At 32.8% G+C, this 21,434-nt stretch overlaps 1 protein-coding gene across 9 annotated transcripts in view; it reads right to left on the reverse strand.

Moving 5' to 3' along the window:
• The window catches only part of LOC106687760 (serine/threonine-protein phosphatase 2A 56 kDa regulatory subunit gamma isoform), a 68,951-nt gene extending 47,933 nt beyond the window's left edge, over positions 1 to 21,018 (reverse strand). For 3 of the 9 annotated variants that reach the window (XR_010842684.1, XM_014431824.2, XM_014431838.2), the window contains exons 1-2: positions 8,432 to 8,649; positions 1,114 to 1,215 (exon numbers count right to left, since the gene is read on the reverse strand). Coding sequence is in view for 5 of the 9 variants with exons in the window: in XM_014431824.2 (XP_014287310.1) it covers positions 1,114 to 1,215; positions 8,432 to 8,517 (188 nt within the window). In the remaining 4 variants the exon portion in view is untranslated. Of the gene's footprint in view, positions 1 to 1,113; positions 1,216 to 8,431; positions 8,650 to 10,375 lie in introns of those variants that run through there. The other 6 variants (XR_010842682.1, XR_010842681.1, XM_014431816.2 and 3 more) reach the window with 5 other exon arrangements.
• Between the last annotated feature and the right edge of the window lie 416 nt (positions 21,019 to 21,434).

The raw sequence follows: 21,434 nt of genomic DNA on the forward strand, positions 1-21,434 counted from the left end.
TATATGGTTTGTCTTATATATAAATTTATAAAACAAACTCATATCAAAGATTTTTTTGGTCCCAAGGGCTGTATGCAAACAGGGCAGAAAATCAAACAAACCAAAACAAAAATTATTTTTGAATTCAATTTCCCAGAAAAATCCATCATCATAATTTAAGCATTTATTTAGGGATGCCTTATCGTTACCAAAGACATTTGTTTCCTTGTCTGGTCAAGGAAAATCATATTATGACAACGGATCCTTGTAAGAAATTGAATAACCCCAAAAGCTAAACCACATACCACAGTTATGGCCCAGCGATAATCAACTCCAAATTCCAAAAATTGTATAGGTTTAGCGGGTTGAACATGTAGAGGGACACCCTGTATGTATATACATTAAAAAGGTCAGCTAATAAATAATGTATATTTTGTACAAGTATTAACATTTAAATAGCATATTTTATGTTTAAAATTGAGATGCAACTCTATGGAAATAAGAAATACAGACAAACATTAAAAAAATTATTTCTCCTTACCATAAGTCACATTATTTCTAATATTCAAAATTGCTTAACTAAATAATGATCGATAAATATGCTTATTGAAGGAAAGGGTAAATATACTTATCAGCATTAGATACATAATTTAAACAGCACAGTTTGTTATGAATGGAATAATTATTAATGAGTATTATAGATATTTACAAAGGAGGTTCATGCTCTTTGTAACCTTTAAATATTAATTCAATCCTCAATCCACTTATCTACCATGCATTCAAAAACCTAAGATTAACACACGCTCTAATAAACTTTGCAAGAACAAGCTAATGGTTCTAATAGACAACTGTGTGTGGTACAGAATAACAAATGGAAGTAAAATAGAAATTAATAGCTTAGTGAATCAATCAAAAAACAGCAAATCGAATTCAGAACTGTACTTCATTTGATTATTCCAATGAAACTATGTTAACAATTGATTCATGTTAAACTCTTATTATTCTATATATATTTTTTGAACAACAGTTTTTCTTGATCAAAACCACTAAAACAAAACAGTGGTATAAATTAAATATATACATTTTTTAATTTAGGTTTAAAACCCATGCATTCAAAAGACTAAAAAATCTTACTTTTGGCGCTCTTGTTTATATTGCCTTGTGCATTCATCAACTAATTTGTGATTCATTTCCATAAATAATTTTAGAGCATTGTATATTAGGCCATGAATAGTTCTGAAATCACAGATAAAGACATGAAAATATAATGTGAATGATAGCTTAAATGAAAACAACTATACAATAGTTGGGAGTAAAAAATTCTTTACATAAAAAAAGTTTTTAAATAAGAAAACCTTTGAGTTTTCTAAAGTAATAAATAACTGTTAATGTACTCATAAAAAACAAGCATAATATACCAATACAAAAGTACATATGCATGTTGTTTTGCTATCAGGTTTTTCCCCAATGATAGCAAATAGATCTGGGTATAGTAATAAAAAAGTTCAGACTTGCTCCTGTCACACTTTACACAATTATGAGGCCATATTAATCTTTAATTAATTGTTCCAGCCAATGTTTCTGTATTATCTTGTGTCTTTCTTTGAATGTCTTTAATATTTTGACCATGGTTGACGATACATTATCATCAAGCTTCGGTGGCTTGGGAGCACATATGACAGTAAGCTATCATCAAGGGAGGTCACTTTTCTGGCTTGCATTTGGAGTGGTAGGGAGAGTTCTAGCACCTCCCTTTCACTTTGGATTGTCCTGATCCATATTTAGTGCTATCTTCCACTAGCCAGTGTGCTTCCACCAGCAATTGTTCTGGGTCCGATCGTGTTTAAGGATTTTTACTCCTTCAAATTTTTTGTTATAAACTACTTGTTTTTTGAAGTATATAAATTTATTTACGTATGTATTTCTTTATTTTACACATTTCCAATAACATTTATTACAGGTTCAAAAGGTTTTTGTTTTAAATATATATATTTTTTTACATTGTTTTGGATTCTTTCACATTCCCTAAATATCTTACAGAAAATTTGGTGGTATACAAAAACTTTCCAGAGTCCTTATAAAGTAACTTAGTTAAAACACCAGCAAAACATTTGTTTGGTTTGTAAATTAAATTTTCCACCATTGGCGCTATTTCCGCTCTCCTCCCCCCTTCTCTCGCCTATCTAGGTTTGACTTTTCGCCACCGGGCTTCTAACCAACTCGCTTCCGGATGCCCTTACTGCTAATACTTACTGTCCCATGTTCCTGGCCGTTGCAGAATATCTTTTTAACTGTTTTCAGCATTTCACCTTTTCATTCCTTCTGAAATTCATTTTTTCATCCCAGCTGTACAGCTTGAGGTACAATGGTCTTACTTTACAGGTAAGAGTTCAAAATTACATAATATGTTTCAATTATAGTAAAACCCACCTTCATGTACCAACTTATTGTAATAATCAAAAATGTTTTAAGTACATAAAAGGATAATTAATAATTATAACTTAATTCTAATATCTAAAGTATAGTTTTTGAAGATGACAAAGTCAAATAAAAAAATTAAATATTAAATAAATATGAGAATTTACATTTTATTATATATAATATTATAGACTCTTAATCTCAGGGCGGGTTTCTAGGCAATCAGAACAGACACTTAGCTTAATTAACATCTACTTTTACGAATATACTTAAAATTCAATTTTGTACAACACTAACCAATTTATACAATCTTTTTTTGATGATGGAAGGTTTTCTTTGTCTTCTTTCTCAGCAAACTAACACTTGCTGTAAACAATCTTTCAGCAAACAAACACTGACTGTTAACAGAGCATTTGTCCTCTAAAAGTTTTCACTCATCTCATTCACTGGCAATCCAAAACAAAGAGTCCCTTACTCTTCTTGGGTGACTCTTTGATATCCTCTTTTTTAAGATGTCTACCCTTGAGCTAGACAAAAGATGATGAGGACCTCCTGCATCCAGGAAACATCATTCCCACCTGTGCCTAAGCAATGAATCAATTAAAAACCAAGTTTTCTTCCTTCCCCTTGTGTTCGTTCTTAACATCGATTGTAGCACTAAGGTTTTGATTTTATTCTTATGAATTCCTTTATGAATAATTTTCTTTAATACTTATTCTTAACTTCTATTTTTTCTTAAATTTACTGTAACTACAATTATGATGGGAAGTTGAAAAATTTTTTTAAAATATTTGAATCTGCTCAACATGGCCACTTTCAACAGACTTTTTGGAGGATACGTGCCAACGTCTTGGCTTTAAACGATATCGTTTGTGACTGCCTATTTTACTGATGAAAATTGGTTAGCTTCCTTTTAGGTTCAATACTACAAATAAAAAAGATTGAAATGATATATACATAACACAAAACATACTAAAAATCATTTATATATAAAAAATAACTATTTACTCATAAAAGAGGATATTACATTATATTAGCACTAACCGCGTCTAAATTAAACAGACCACTCAATCTTCAACATATTTTGGTCCTCTGAGCCAAAAATTCACAAACCTCGCTTTTTTATGTAATTTGTGTTTTTGTTACTCTCATCGTTTATTTCTTTTCATTTTTATTATTTTTTTGTGCTATTATTCAACATGGATGTTCTTGTTTTATCTCATATTGCCTCAATAAGGGATTTTTCACTTCTATTCAAGAAAAGGCTAAACCAGGTATTTCAACTGCTGAAATTATTCTTTTAAAAGAAAGATTAAATTTTTTTATAGGCTGAGGCCAGGACCTTTTTTACTTCAGCCCTCAAATCTTTGGAAGATAAATCTTATACAGAGGAAATTCAAGGTGAGTTTAAGAATTATATTAACCAATCTCTGGAATTAAGTTTAGTATAGTGTCATTTAAACACCTCAAATACAAGTTACGATTCTATTGTTAATAAAAATAGTGGTATTCTTAATAGGGCAGTAGACAACGCATTACATATGGCATTGCCAAAGTTGCATATAGATCAGTTTAATGGCAAGACTGATTATAAGTTAATTCTTTCTTTACAAAGTATATAATAACTCCTCGAATTTCAGTTTTTTCCATTGTCATAAATCTCTACGCATAAAACAACAACAAAGAGTCATCACTACCACTCATGCCATGTGTACATTCACGAAGGATGTGTGATTATTGCGTGGGAACCTCGGAAAAATTTTTAATTTTGGGTGGTTAGGGGTGGTTGTGTCATGTCATGGCTATATATGAAGTAATCAATAATGTTGTCTGCGTGTCTTTCAGCAGCTGAAAAGGTAATTTTATACACTAACTTGAAAAATGGAAAGTGGAAATGCTTCTAGCTTTAAGATCCTCAGATTAGACAGTGATATGAAGATGAACAGAGAGGAAGACTGTAAAAATTGGACATGGATGTCTAGACAACTTCTGGAAGTATATCGAGGATGGCATTTGAGAGTCAGCTACAAGCGGATATCTATAAATGACAAGCATACTACAAGGAGGAGTGAAAAATTAAAAGTACTAGTTGATACAAAAAAAGCAGCATGGAAGTATTACAGCCGACAGAACCCCACATAAATGGCAGCCATATGTTTTGGCAAGGAATAGGACCATAGAAACAGTAAAGGCCATTGAACCAGCATCATAGTGAAAATATAAAATTATTCTGGAAGAAAATTCGGTATTGAGAGGCTGAAAAAGCAAAGAAATAAGTAATATTAAGAATGAGCAAGAGAAAATGGTAAGATAAGATGAGTGCATTCTGGAGGAATGAAAAGTAGAAATCATTCATCAAAAATGAATATATGGATCCTGCAAACAGGTGTTACTTAGAATGAGGATGAGTTCAATGAGGTAATGGAGGACAAAATTGAACAAGCCATTGAAAGGATTAATACAAGGAAAGCTACATTATGAGACAATATAGTTGGGGATTATGTGAAGCAGGAAGAAATTCAGTGCAATCTCTCCAAAAACAATTTCTCTTATTTCTTCATTTTCTTAGGGAACAAATTGTATCTTTTTGTACGATTTTTCCTACTTTGTATACATTTCAAATATACAAAAGAAAAGCTATAAAAATTAACCAACCAACCAATTAATAGAACCTCTTAATAATGAAAAACAACTAAGTAAATCAGAAGTAATGATGAAATAATACATTACAAAACACTAACTGCTACGTTAAATAAACTAAGAAAAAAAATCATAAAGGCCACTTTCTAGTAGCACAATGAGAAAGTAAAAAAAAAAAATTCACCTTCAATGGTTCCAAATAGCTATAACTAATCGAGTTCTGCGAGAAGGGATGAGGAAACAAGAAAATGAGGTAGACCTATCCCACATATGTAACTTTTTTAGTCTCTCTATTTTACCTGCCCATGTACATAAATAGACTTCCTATTTGAAAGCCCTAAATATAAAAAATTGATGGTTTAAGAGACAAGCAAACAAAACAAGTTTGAATATATCAAACACCATCCCACATTGAAAGATTGGCTTCAACAAAATTAAAATAAGAGAGCTTAGGTCTTGTGTAAAGTTTTAAATAGATATAAACAGCATTAACGTATGTTGGGAAAGACATGTAAGAATATATAACCTTCTACTCAAAAGTCATGTTGATGATGGTGATAAATAAAGTGTGTTATGTACACTTACTGCGTTATGTAAATTGAAATACTGTGCCTTTTTTTTATACGAGAAGATGGTTGGGGGTGCAATCATAATATAACACAAATAAGTTGAAGTAACTTATTTAATCATGTCAACGTTTTGGCCAGAATTTCTAGCCTTCATCAGGGCTGACAGAACAAGATAACAACCAATGAATACAGAAAATATAAACAGAATGACATAAAGTAAATAATTGTACAGTCATCATCAGGGATAGATTGAGTAATGGGAACAGTACAATTATTATTATTTACATTTTACTCAAATATTATTTACATTTTATTACAATTATTATTATTTATTATTTACAATTCGAAAAAGGATGAATTAACAGAATTTAAAAGATTACACAACGCTGAATTAAGGGACTTACACCAGGTAAATATAATTCAAGGTATAGCATTGCGGCGTATAAGATGGGCATGTAAGGTTATAGGGCTTAGTAACGAGCGGATCTCTAAAATGTTAATAAACACAGAACCAACGGGTAAACATCTGAGGGGTAAACTGAAATGTAGATGGGAGGATTGCGTTAAAACTGATTTAGTGGAATTGGGTTTGGAGGGGCATCACAGGAAGGATGTATGCAGAGAGCGTTTGGTGGTATCGGCATCGAACCTTCGGGTTTGTTAAGCCTTAATTATTATTATTATTATTTACAACAGTACAATTATTTACTTTATGTCATTCTGTTTATATTTTCTTTTTTATTTACTGTATTCATTGGTTGTTATCTTGTTCTGTTCTTAGTCCTGAAGAAGGCTAGAAATTCTGTCCAAAACGTTGGCACAATTAAATAAGTTACTTAAACTTATTTGTGCTATATTTTTACTGCACCCCTCAACCATCTTCTCCTCGTATTCATGATTATGTTTATAGCATTGCAGCGTATAAGATGGGCATGTAAGGTTATAGGGCTTAGTAACGACTGAACCAACGGGTAAACATCTGAGGGGTAGACTGAAATGTTGATGGGAGGATTGCGTTAAAACTGATTTAGTGGAATTGGGTTTAAAGTATCTACCTGTGATAGCATGTCAGCGACATCATTTAGGTCTCCTTTGAAGACATGTATATCAGTTGAAAACTGGCTGGTTTAATTAAGCCATCTAATAGGTAAAATATCTGCTCAAAAGTGGTGAACTGCTGAATATACTACCAAAAGTTCATGATCATATACTGAATGATTCCACTGGCTTTGGGAAAATGATTTTAAAAAAATAAATAAATAATCATTATTCTTTTGCTAGAGCACAGCCCCCATACAATTGTTGAAAGCATTGTAGACGAGGAATAATTCAGTCTGGTGTTTTAAATGAACCAAGAGGATCCCTTAAACCATTCTTGCAATTTTCAAAGGCTGCATTGCCTTCCTCATTCCATTGGATATAGAATGGGCATTCTTCTTGGATCCATTCAAATATTAATTGAGTAACGCTTGACTGGTGGCTGCCTTTGGAGTACAGGGTCAATAAAAATTTACAATTCCTAAGAATCATCTAAGTGACTTCACATCTTTTGGATTTGATTAATCCACAATGGCTTGGATTTTGCCAGCATGAGGCCTAACACCACTAGGTGTGATATGGTAACCTAAAAAGTTGATTTTGGTCAGTCCCAAATAAAATTTTTCTGAATTTATTGTCAGACTGTTTTGGTCTGAACGATGAAAAACATCCAGCCAGTAAATGGATGATGTATTCTTCTGGACTAGATGAGGCAATTAAGACATCATCAATCATAACAAAACAGTACATATTAATCAATATTCCATCCATGAATCTCTGAAAGGTTAGGGCTGCATTGTGCAATCAGAAACACAATCTCGTAAATTAAAATTAACCAAACCAAGTGATTAAAGGTGTTTTGGGAATAACTTGTGCTCTTACAGGAATCAAATAATAGGCCCTCATAAGATCTAGATATGAAAATATATTTTCGCAGTGGAGGTTATTTCAAAAATACATAATGTTCGGAACACCATAGCTTCTTTAATAGTAAAGAAGGTAGCAGTGCTGCAACAATGCTTTACCTTAATGTATTTTTTATGTAAGTTTTAATTAGTAAGTCTTAAACTTGATATATAGTTTTGCTAAATTACTTTTATATTCAATGAGTCATTATACAAGACTCTTTCTTACTGTTATAATAAATAAATAAATTTCACTCCCGAGTATTATCTGAGCCTCTTCATGATAAATATTAGCTGTTTGTTTATTTGTATTAATACTTAATACACATTTGTATTAATGATACTTCTTACATATATGGTTCCTAACATTTAATTCAATTTGTGATCATTTTAAGCTATATTTCACAGTATTTTTTACACTGAAATAAAGATAGTGCCAGGTTTAAAATATAGACTAATTTAAAAAAAATGAATATATATCAAATTTTATTTAAAAATATGACAAAACTTTTATTGTTAAATAGATAACTTTATTTTGGTACAAAGTACAATATTTTAAAATACATTGTAAATTTTTATAAAGCTTTTATTTTTTAATATACTCGTGAATTGCAGGGATAATATGACCTTATAATGAGGATAAGAACCCCATATTTTTTATTTTGTTTAGTAAAAATGTGATTTCATAACTGAATATATTAGGAAGATATTAGATGCATCACCAAAATATTTTTGAAACACAATAATCTTTTTTTTTTCAATAATTGAATTTCGTTGTTTTACAATTCAACTTGAATTTATAATCAATCCAACTTTAAGAACTAAATTTATAATTAATAAAACCAAAAAACAATTTTAAAAGGCAAAACTATCAAAACTTACTTATTCCAATGGGTTTTAGAATTTTTATAGAGTGAAGGAAACATAATTGGTATAATTGTAAGAGCATTATCACTTATCAATGACATTATGTATTCATTATTCCAGTAATATAATGCCCTTTCTGCTACCTATAAAAAAATAATTATTTAGAGATTGAAAAATAAAAATTAACACAAAAACCTTAAAGGTATACATAATAGTAAACATGCAAATAAATTTAAAGTAACATTTGAACATGACAAAAAATTGTTTTTTTTTTAATTACAATATATTTTCAAGTCCACAAGCATAACTCTAGAACATTGTAAAGATAAAAAAAAAATCTCATCCAATAACAAAAAATGTTAACCAGGAAAATGGAATAAAGCTTAAATAAAATAACAATAAACTAAGAAAAATAGCTTCATTATAACACTAAAGGAAACAGTTTGAAGCCATAAGTTTCCTATTCCTGCTAACTCCATTATGCAACATTAAATATTTTATTTACATTTTAAATCAATAACCAGAAACAATTGGGAGAAAAAAATTAAACAATTGCAATAAATGTAAAATAAAATTAAAGAAGTGTACAAACATATAGCACTGAAATAAATACAGAACTGTTCACGTTCACTAAAACCAATGAGACCACTAAAACGGACCTTCCGCAAAATTATCACAAGTATACAGCGATCGTAAAGAGAAAAAATATATTTTTGTTTAAAAGTGGAAGGAAAATGGGATGATGAGATTACTAGCTGAAACAAGATGGCAACTTAAGGCTGCAAAAACTAAGTCTTACCATTAATGTTAAGGCAACAAAGTAAATTCTAAATCTGTCTTTATCTGTTGCTACTTTGAATTAAAAGAGGAGCAAAGGAGGGAGGTCCAGAGGAGATAGGCACACAGCTGAAAAAAGTTTTGGTCCCTCAGGTATATCATAAAGGTAAAAATAAGTATTGACCTTAAAAGGCAGGTCTTCGACAGTTGCATTAGCCCAGTGGACACTTATGGATGCCAAGTGTGATCACTGACTATAGCTCAGGAGAGAAAACTATAGGTGTGGCAAAATAATAATGGAAGAAGTATTGTGAGGAAAAGGGATTGAATAAAAAATGCTTGGATCCAGAAAGAAACAGGACTCACTGACACACTGAAGATGACAAGATTGAGCAAATGGAAATAGGCAGGACATCTCCTTCGGTACAAAGAAGACGGATGGTCAACAATTGCCACAGAATGGACTCCATACGACCTTCAAAGAAGAAGAAGACGTCAAAAGAAAAGATGGGGCAAAGTGTTCAAGAGAATCGTAGGACCCCTCTGGTGGAGAGCTGCTAGGGACAGGGTTGTCTGGAAGGAGAAGTGGAAAGAACTCGCCTCCCAATAGGGCTGGTCACCCCGGGAAGTGCTGACTATTACTCCCGAAAGGGAAGGCCTATGCAGGAAAGAATGCAGAAATATGGAAAGAAGAAGTTAATGTTTTCTCAATTAATATATGTATGTATATATATATGTGTGTATATGTATGTATGTGTGTATATGTATATATGTGTGTATATGAATATATGTGTATGTATTTATATATAAGTTAAAATACTTGGTAAAATTAAAATAAGAAAGAAGTAGAAACAAATTGAACACTCTGAATGCTTGAATAATACTGTCATTTATTTTTACCTTCCACATTGGTGGTTATCAGCTGTTATTACAATGCTTGTTTGATAATAGTTCTTATCCTATACACTGCTTATCACCCCCATCTCAGTTCACGATGTGAACTTTCAGTTCATTAAATAAAAGACATAAAACATAATAATAAAGAAACTAAAGAACAATTCCTTAAGCTAAAGTGTATGAAAAGAACATGAAAAACAAAACAAGCTATAAATCCTGCTATATATACATATTATAATAACGACAAGAAAATCATATAACATAGCTAATTACGATTTTACATGCCTGGATCGAGAGGGATGCGAAGCCCTGTGAGCACCAGTTATCTCCTGAATGGAAACTATGTTGTGTTCTCGGAGCACTACCACTTTGAAAGGCCCTTCATAGCGCTGATCCCCCTTGCGACTGCCGGACGATGGTTGGTACCGCCAAGGAAATGCGTTTCACCCTGGAAAGTTTGTTTTTCTTTGACAAGTCTGGAGTGCATCCACTGGGAAATGTCGGCTAGTTGCCCACGCTTGTGAATGACAGCGTCTCTTAGATGCAAATCTCCCCTTCTTCGTACTGGGTGGTCGAATACAACTTCCCTGTGGCAGAATGAATTGTGTTATTGTATGTCAATACCACTCTAGACATTACTGCGGTAGTTCCTAGTCCCTTTTGTAATTGGAACAACCTGAAGATGTCCCCTAGAGTATTGGAGAATTGAAATGCTATTTTATGTTCAACTCGGAACATTCTGTTGTAGTACAAGTGTTTCGAAATTCCCTCCCACCGCCAGATGTAATGGTTTGCAGTACTCCATAGCACGACATCTCCTCCCAAACAGCATTAGGTGTTTTGATTGGCAAGGAAAATGCCATAGCTTATTTACTAAAGTTGTCTAATAAGGTTAGCCAATGTGAATCCTCCCAAGTAAAAATGTCAACCTCCATGTCCAATAGCGGCGAATTTGGTGTACGAGAAACTTCTGGATGGATATTAATAGGATGTCTGTCGTATTTGGCGCGGTGACATATTGTACATGCTTGCAAAACATCCTTAACTGAACAACGCATGTGGTGCTAGTTATACCTGCAACGCAATGCAGTGAGAGTTTCAGGTATCCCCCAATTTCCTTCAAGGTAGGCTTTAACTAACTCTTTATGGCACTTGGGGTCTTTAATCATTTCCACGATTTTAGAACATAAAATGATGTTTTAATCGGCTCCTATCCTCTCTGTTTCGAACAGGTGCTTAATACAATCTAAGATGGTTTTATTTCCAACGTACATGTAATATGTTTTGCAACATTTAGTTAAATCATTGATTATGTAGATGAAGACCGCCCCAAGCACCCTTTCACTAGCATCCGTTGTCAATATAAATTCATTTTGAAAATCTGGGAATGCTAGCACTGGTTCCGCAATTAAAGCTTTCTTGGACCTATGGAAGCTCTCTAAATGTTCCTCGGTAAAGTTAAAGGACCGACCCTTCTTTAAGAGCTGAGTGAGTGGTGAGATTATATCAGCTGAGTGAGTAGTGAGATTATATCAGCTGAGTGAGTGGTGAGATTATATCAGCTGTGTTCGGAAGAAATTTATGATGATAATTTATCATCCCGAGAAAACTCTTAAGTTCCATTTGGTTAGCTGGTGGATGTACTCGCACAATGGCTTCTACCCTGGCCAGATCTGGTTTCACTCCTGGTTCAGATACAAGGTGTCCTAAAAATTGTATTTTCTTCTGAAAAAAAATGTGATTTCTCCTTTGACAACCTTAAACCAAATTCCCGAATAGGTTTAAATACCACTTTAAGGTGGACTATATGCCGCAATAGGGAAGGTCTAAAGACTATATCAGACTAGATCATCCATGTTTATTTGGAAATAGTCTTCTCCTAGCCCTCGGAGAAACTCATCCATCAATCGCAGGAATTTAAGAGGCGCGTTCTTAAGCCCAAATGGCATTTGTATGAAATCATAATGGCCTCTGCCAAACGTAAATGCTGTTTTCTCTATATTCTCATCCCATATGCTCACTTGATGGTAACTGGATTTAAGATCAAGGGTAGAAAAAAAAACGAGCTCCCACTATGCGATCTAGCATATCTTCAAGTCTGGGAAGGGGATACCGTTCCTCTACAGTATTCTCATTAAGTTTTCTGTAATCAATCACTAGACGATAAGAGAGGTCAGGTCAGCCTGTGATTCCCAATTCTTTTTCTCGACAATCCACAAGGGGCTACTGAACGGTGAGGTGCTATGCCGTATTATCCCTTGGCTAAAATGTTCGCTTATTTGGTCATTAATTATTGCTGTCATTGACTGCGGGTATCTCCGGCCTTTTGGATACAAAACTTTGTTTTCTATAAGAGTTATCTTATGTTTGGTCTTCCCAGTGACAGGTAGGGGGCAACCCTCCCTGTAAAATATATCTGAAAATTCAGACAGTAGTAACTTGACATTGGGTACCTGTACACAACTTACCTCTACGCAATGATCATTTCCATTAGTTTTTAGTCTCCCATGATACGCTTTAGTTCTCAGGATCATTTTCCAACGTCCCCAGCTATCCTGCATCTGAAAACCGACTTTATCCAGAACATCGCACCCAATCAAGATATCATATTGACTTCTTAGATCTTCCAACACATGGACTACCGCCCCCAATTTTCACCCTAGTGAGGTTCTCGTCTCATTCATACTCCCCCAGTACTCTACAAGAGCCACTTAAAGTGATAACAGAACATCTACATACCTTTGATTTGTTGGCTTCATCCAGCTCCTTCAGTACCCCTCTACTAATCAAGGTACTAGTACTACCAAAGTCCATAAGCGCTTTAAATCTATCACTCCCTGCACTATGGGCAACCTCTCCCATACTCCACACACATTGTTTATAAGCTCTTGTCTGCGTGGGTTGCCCTCGTCTCCTCAGATGGTAGCTTCCTGCTTCTGGTCCGCTCTTTTCGACTTGTAACTCTTGTCCGCCTGTTCATTTGATTTTATTGACACCCGTGCCCAACTAGACTTATCTTCTTCATCACTTGAACTCTAATCTGATTATTCCTCAGAACTTGACATTGGAACATCCATGTGACGTCTTGTTCTATGAGTGTTCACTTTCAATGGTTCTGGGGCTGAGTTCCGTCGGTAAATCCAGGGACATGCCCTTGGGACCCTTGTCCTTGTCCCCACATTCAAAGCACTTGACAGAAGGACAGTTTGCTGCAATGCGGCCTTGGCGATTACATTCATAACACCTACGAGCGTCCACTTTCCTGGGTCCTCGAGGTTTACTGCTCCGCTGCACGTCTTTGCTGTCTCTTTTTCTATATTCAACCTTGGGCAATCGAGGAGGTTCCTGCCTGAAGTTGAATCGCGCCTTGTAATTTCTCTTGCTCCTAAAAGGCACCTGCCTCCACTGCTGAATATCTCCTTCTTCCTCCTCTCTGGCCCCTTTGTCCATAATGTTACGAACATATTCGATGAAAGACTTTTCCACAGCTAATTTTTCTCGTGGAATAAAGTTCCGTCTTAATTGTACCTTCAAAATTTTGTCATAAATCGCTAGCTGTTGTGATGCTTCCGTCTGTCCTACAGTCTCGATTAGTTTTTCGGAGATGGCTGTATATTGATTCACCATATTTTCAGCAAAACTGTGATCTGATTGTCCGAACTTCCTCACTTCCATGATGAGGGGATAAACGTCCTCTTCTGGCGTCCAGCTTCCTTCCCGTATGCCTTTTTCAGTCTTTTTAGTAACCTCATCCCACGAAGTTAGCTTATCTGCCATTTGGCACATTCCGTTTTACCCTTCCTACCAAACATGCCCTTAATTCCATGGCATGTATGTGGCTACCTTTTACCTTTTTTTATTAAGTTTCTTCTCACTGTCACTTAACATATATAAATATAAATATATATATTTACTATTTTTTTTTTCCTATCTTCTTTAAATATTTAATGTCAGCAATATGATTTATAATTAATATTTTTAAATAATCAATAAATCCTTCAAGAGACATCTTGTTTCAACCATACTTGATGGATATTTTAAGAAAAAAGACGTCAGATACGCTATTAGTATCCTTAAAAACCCTATTCAAATTTTCATCTAAATAAAAAATATTTTACTTCCCCTCATTATCACATCACAAAATGGGTCAAGACAGTTTTAGCAGGACAAAATTATTTTATTACCGGTTTCCATGTTTTTTTGAGGCTGCTTATTTCGTAAAAATCTGTTTTAAAATTCAATAAAACACCAGTTCTTGAGATACATAATCAATTTTGTAAACATAAGTGTACTCAAGAAATTTAAAATTTTGCTGACATATGACAGTTTTAGCTGGGCAAAATTATTTTATGAAACTGAAACAAAACAGCAATAATTATTTTCTAGTTCAGGGTCAGCTCCAAATTACAGGTTGGAACTCAAACTAATTTGTAGTGTGGACTTCCGGAGATTTGCACTATGAAATTACTCCACATGACGACGATTTCTGGGAAACTTAAATGATTCGGAAGCTAATATTCTGTTTCAAAGAGGTCATTCTGCCTGAATTATAAGATCCCAGGTTAATGAAGACATTGGACATTAGACAACCCGACAGAACTAAGTTTTAGAGTATGTTTTATGGTTGTAATGGTCACTGGTTTTATTAACTTTGCCTATTTTTGAACTTTTTAATCTCTCCTTTAATCGTAAATTAAAGTTCACAATGGAATTAGAAAAATAATGTAAATTAAGATTTTTGGATATGTTGATGGTAAGGCAAGGAAAGAATATAATCACAGAATGGACAAAAAAAGAAACAAGTAGTAATATAATATTGAATTATTATTCTTGCCACCCTTATCATATGAAATATAATGTTATAAATAATTATATTAAAAAATCTATTCGAATAACAGATAGTAGGTTGCATATAATAAAAAATAAGATAATTGATATGTTCCTAGAAAATTTTTACCCAAAAAAATTAATTTATAAGATTAGAGAAATTAACCTAAAAAGTATAAAAAATAAAACAGGAAACGAAATAGTAAATAATAAAGTAAAAAATAAAAAATTTTATGGATTCAACTATATTAAAGGACTGTCTGAAGATATTAAGAGATCATTTCAGGATTATGATGTTGAAGAGTACTCTTTGAGTCATAGACCCAACAATAAAATAAAAAATTATTATAGTATATTTAAGGACAAAATTGATACAAGGAATCAATCGGGATTAATATATAAAATTCCCTGTCCAAACTGTCCAGCTATATATATATAGGGGAAAGAAAGCAATTATTGGGTGACAGAATTTATCAACACAATAATGATTTGAAAAACAAAGAGAGGGATCCAAATAAAACAGCACTAGTACAACATGCAACCAAAAACCAGCACTTTTTTGATTTTGAAAATACAATGATTTTACATAAAGAAAATAATATGTTCAAAAGGAAAATACTTGAATCCATTTACATATCTGAAAATATTAATTATACTGTAAATTTCAAAACAGATACAAGAAATTTGAACCGACACTATGCAGAGATATTAAGTAAAATTAATTTATGAAAAATATAGGATAAATTAAATATGGATAATTATAATTAGCCTTGATAGAATTTTTACTAATGAAATAAAGAGGAAAATTAACAAAAATATTGTTGTAATAAATATTTTTAATGCTTGTACTGAGTGGAGGATGTAACCTTCCTGTTGCAAGGTTGTGATAAAGGTTTTAACAAGTGACTGTGATAAATGAATTTTTATTTTGGTTTTAATGTGAAAGTTGACTAATTAGAGAATTAGACATAATGTAGGATACTTATTAATGAAAGAATATGTTTACCTAATGTTTAATGTTTCATAGAAATTGTTGTTGTGACCTGGGCAGAATAGCTTGCATGAAGTTGAGTGTTTAAATATTTTTATTTCTCAAATTTTAATAAGGTAAGATAAATTATAAATAATAATGTTAAGTAATTTCAATTGTTAAGATCATACATGTAATAAAAGCTGTTTTGTGGTAGATGTCCCTGAGGATGGCCAGATTGGCCGAAACATCGGACTTATAACAAAACTAAAATGTGTTGAGGCAAAAATTGAATTATTTATTTAAACAATAACTTTATTTGTTAATTTTTGGTAGCTATTTATTTATTTATTAATTGTTGTTTTAAAAATTTGGAGAAAATGAATAACTCATATAGAGTATCAATTAAATATAGCAGGAAAGTTGTGAATGTGGATATACTCGGTATTTTGGTTCAGTCAGAGGAGCTAAAAAGCAGCATGAGTGAAAATTTTAGCTGAATCGGAACAATGGCAACGGAGATAACCACTAAACGTATTTTTTTTATTGCCTTGCAGTTTGATTAGTTCAGTACATTTTTCCAGTTAGCTTGGTGGATTCACTGCACTGTTCATCACCATTTCTGCTTGGTTCATCTGAATTATAAGAATGTTCGGTAAAACCAAAATTGCCAATGTAAAACAAAAAAATATGTTTTATTGTTTGATATTCTTGTCAACAAAAAAATTAAATATGATTATAATAATTTTAATTGGTAAGATCATTGTTCAGAATTTTTCGATATAATAATTAATTACAATTTTCCTTTGTTTTGTTTTTTTCTTGTAATATGAGAAAAATAATCTAAACCTATGTAGTAACTCCAATGCTAAATTATGCTAAATTTAGCCGTGTAAGATTTTGACTAGGAAATAAAAATTTAACTATAGAAAAAATATACCTGTTTATTGTTATTTGAAAAAAATGTAGTATTCTTTAAAATTATTCAGGAGTTTTTAAAATGCTGGAAAATAAATAATATTAAAAATGCCAGGAAATACATAGATCAAGCAGATAAACATTGGAGTTCTAGGACGTCAAGATTAGGGGGGGATAAGTTCCATTTCCTGTGGTCTACCTAGCAACCACAAATGTCAACACTTTCATTGTTATATCATATTTTTCTCTTTATGATCATCCTATGGTAACGAAAATGAATCTGTTTATGCAGGCTGGTTTTTTTTTTGCTTTTGGGCCAGTGCCTATAAACTAACTTTTTTTTAATTTACGAATAATAACAAAAGATTTTTTTTTAAATGCCAAAATAATTACAAAAAAATTAATGAAACAATTAGTGTGAATTCAATGGGGTTGGTTATAGACAATAAATCTATATCCATATGGGAAATTTATCTTTTCCTCTATAAATGATAAGAAAAGTAAATTTGCCCCAAAAGTGCGGCCATCTCTTGAAAAAACATCACTAAAATTTGGTATATTTAGCCTTAATGAATAAAGTGCCACTTCCAGTGGGTCAATTTTAATGAAAAAGTTTCTATAACATCCCAGGCATACATATGTACTAGATATGTAATTTTAGTTACATACAACTTTTCATGTTTGAGCTAGACAGTTCACTCAAAGACAGACAGACACAGGCACACGAGGTGAATGTAGACCCATGGGGTAGGCCTTATAAAACAGTGCTTTAGAAACTAAGTAAAAGCTTGACATGGCTCCCCAAGAGATCGAATGTAGAGGACAATATTGTCAGCACATTATTCACCGAACAGGTGAATACTATTAGATGTATAGACAACTAATTTTCCAACAATCACACAAGAAGAGATAGAGAACATTTCCTTGGATCTACAACGTGACAGGGGACTAGGATTGGACGGTATTCTAAATGTGGCTTTCGAAAAACTGCTGGATCTCTTCAATTCCTGCATTCATGATGGCTCATTTCCAAAACCTTGTAAGAGACAGCGCCTTGTATTTTTATTGCTGAGAACAATAATTTTATTCAATCTTTCCAATCTGGATTCTGCAGAGGCCGATTCATACTAGACCATCTGGTTACATTGGAGGTTGAAGCACAATATTTTTTTATCAATGCTCAACAGATGATCGCCATATTCTTCGATCTTATAAAAGCATTTGTTAATATAAATCACGAAATAATCCTAAAAAAATTATTAGCCATCAGAATTAATGGACAAATGTACCAATACTTCAAACAATTTCTTTCAAATCACCACTTCAAAGTGCAAATTATTTGATGACTGTGAAAAGATTAGAGGAGTCCCACATGATTGTGTCCTCAGTCCAATACTTTTCTGACAATCAACGATTTGGGACTCAGTTTGCCAAGGGATATTTGTTCTACTATTCGCAGATGATCTAGTGATAATTTGTCAATCAGCTAATACAAATAACATAAAACATAAGTTACAGGAAGCAATAAATAGAATTAATAACCGGTCACTTTCAATTGGTCCTAAGTTCTCCACCAAAAATCCAAATGTCCCCATTTCAGACAAAAAACAAAACAAAAACAATCCACCATCTCCTGAAATCAACCTAAACGATTCTTTGATACCCTATACAAACAACCAAAAATTCCTGGGAATGATAACTGACCAAAAATTAAATCGGGAAATGCACATTTCAACATTAAAATCTACTAAATCAAACTATATCGGACTCTAGTATGCTTGGAACTGGCCTACGGATGTGTCATTTATGACTCTGCCTGACACCGGATCCTCTCCAGATTAAATGTGGTTCATCATACAGGGATTCGGATTGCGACTGGTGTGTTTCAAACTAGTCCTATCCTTAGCCTATTTTCTGAAGCTGGACTACCCCCTCTTTTATTCAGAAGGGAAAAACAGCAATAAATTATATTTCTAAACTATAACCTCAAATGGATCATCCTACACATAAATACAACTTCAAACAAAAATTTTCAAAATCTTTTAGATATAAGGTTATTCAACTCTTCTGTTGGCAAAAAGAATTCATACAGCTATTGAGTCCCTTAAAGAAATAGATTTGAACAAACCAGAAGTCCAAGACCCTCCATGGACATACAAGTTACTATAAATACTGCTCATATTATATCAATTACCCACACATAATACATTACCTACTGAATAAAAAACCAAGTTCTCACGTCTCCTTCAACATATTCCGGATCCATTTTTAATTTATACTGATGGATCAAAATCTAATGACTCTACAGCATCCTCTTTTGTCACAAACAACTCAACTCACAAAATAAAACTCCATAAATTATGCAGTGCATATAGGGAACTTAGATTATTTCAAGGCAGATGATGATAAAAATTACTCCAAAATTGGTTTATACCAGAGGTAAGGAAATGGATGGGCAGGTTATTGAAGGAAGAGAATAAAGAGGGTGATGTGAACTGAGGAGGATGACCTTTGTTTCACTCGAAGCTCAGGTTTTTTTTTTTTTAAATTTATTTATTTAATGTAATTTACAACTGTACAAAATAATACAATAAGTAAATATGTTGAATGTTTCATATACACTTGAAAATCTTGGGAAGGAACCACCCATTGGTGGTACCTAGAGCATTAATTTAAATTAGAAGGTCCCGTGGCCATCTTATTTTCAGACGCCTCGGAGGATTATCAGGGATTGTTAAGGATGAAAGATTAAGAATTAATGGGTTAGGATGGTTAAGGAGTTTGGAATGAAAAGACGCATATCTGTTTTGGGTCAAATCTGCAACGAATGGGATGTTAAGGTCTTTGTGAATGAGTTTATTTGTGACGTAATAAGGAGCATCAAGGATTTTACATAGGATTTTGGATTGTAACGATTGGATGTGGGAAGAATTTGATGGTTTGGTGGAGCCCCAGAGCTCAATTCCATATGTCCAAATTGGTCTGATTATCGTAGTGTATACTAATTTTTTGTAGTGAATGGGAAGTTTAGAGAGTTTGTCAAGTAAGTGTTGTAGCAATCGGAATCTACGAGCAGTTTCTTGTTGTTTCAGTCTTGTGTGTGGATTCCAAGTAAGTCTCTTGTCAAGATGGAGTCCTAAGTATCGAATCTGTTCAACAGGCGTTAGTGGAGTATTTAGAAAGGATACTGTAGGACAGGAGGACAGAGGTTTACAACGGAGAGTAAAGGTGATCTGGTGGGATTTGTCAGGATTTATTTTGATTCTCCAGTTTTTACACCATTCTTCAATAGATGTTATGTGTGCCTGTAGTGTGACCAGAACTTAAAACACTAAATTTCCAAATGAGATGATTATATTAAAAACATCAGACATTCTAAATCATCACTCAAAAAGAAATTTCATGTTAATTCTCAATTACTAAAACCTATCTGGACTTATAAATGCCAAATTTATGGACCCGCTAACTGAAGAAATGCATATTCAGAAAATACAAATGTTTCAATCCAAATTGTTGGGACTGATAATAACCTTATGCATTTTGGCTGCCACACACATTTTTATGATTTACATGAATTACATATTTGATTAAATTCAATAAACATGAATAGACCTCATGATATAACAAACATAGATAAAACTCCAGATCATTGGATATTATGGATCATTTCTGCCTCACTTTCATGAGATATCTAACAGCCATTAATTTATGGTCCTATTCAATATTATTTTTAATTTTACAATGTTCTGCGAACATTATTGCTGGGCTAGAACTGACACTGAAGAGACTAATAAATTGCTTCATTAGATTTGTTCTGGAGTTTCGAAAGAGCTCTCATCTCTCTTGTTAGTAAATTGAGTTAAAGTGGCTTAATCTTACTTTCCATTGGCAATACATACTATGCATCTTTCTTTCCAAGTCCTACAAACAAAATTATCTTACAATATCCTTGAATGCCTCACTATTCACTATTTCAATATAAGATCTCAACTTATTGATTAATACATATCCTTTAAGCTTGAAGAACTGCTTCCTTCAGCAGATCACCTGTTGAAATCCTTAACCCATCTCTATTTGTTGTCAATTACTCATCACATTTTCCTTTAAACACCACTTAATTATAAAGTTGGTTAAGAAATACTTACTTCATAATTAAACCACTGTATCAATGTAAAAAATATGTACCCGTGTAATAACAATTGAGGAATTTGGTTGTAAAACATGGTAAATGAAAAATGAAAACTTTTAAAACATTAAATTGTTTAAATATAAGAAGATGGTCAGGGTTGCTGTCAAAAAAGATGAAATAGTTTTTAACTATTTGATTTTTTTTTTTTTACTGCAACCCTGACCATCTTCTTATGTTTAAAGTTATACAGTCAACTATACATATATATAGTTAAATTGTTTAATTACAATGTTTTACCTTCAACCAATAGTCACTTACCCTAATACCAACATTATTCTTTCAAGAAAACTGATTTAATAAACATCCCTTCAATATTTTAGGAAATAAGCCTTAAAAAGGCCCTGTGATGTCAAAAACCTCAACTCATAAAAAATTATAGTTACCATATTTTACAACTGAATGCCTCTCAATTACTACTAAATAATTGACCTTTATATATA

The sequence above is a fragment of the Halyomorpha halys genome, unplaced genomic scaffold (genome assembly GCF_000696795.3).
Source record: "Halyomorpha halys isolate HHAL.00 unplaced genomic scaffold, Hhal_1.1 Scaffold40.1, whole genome shotgun sequence".
In the NCBI taxonomy this organism is placed as follows: domain Eukaryota; kingdom Metazoa; phylum Arthropoda; class Insecta; order Hemiptera; family Pentatomidae; genus Halyomorpha; species Halyomorpha halys.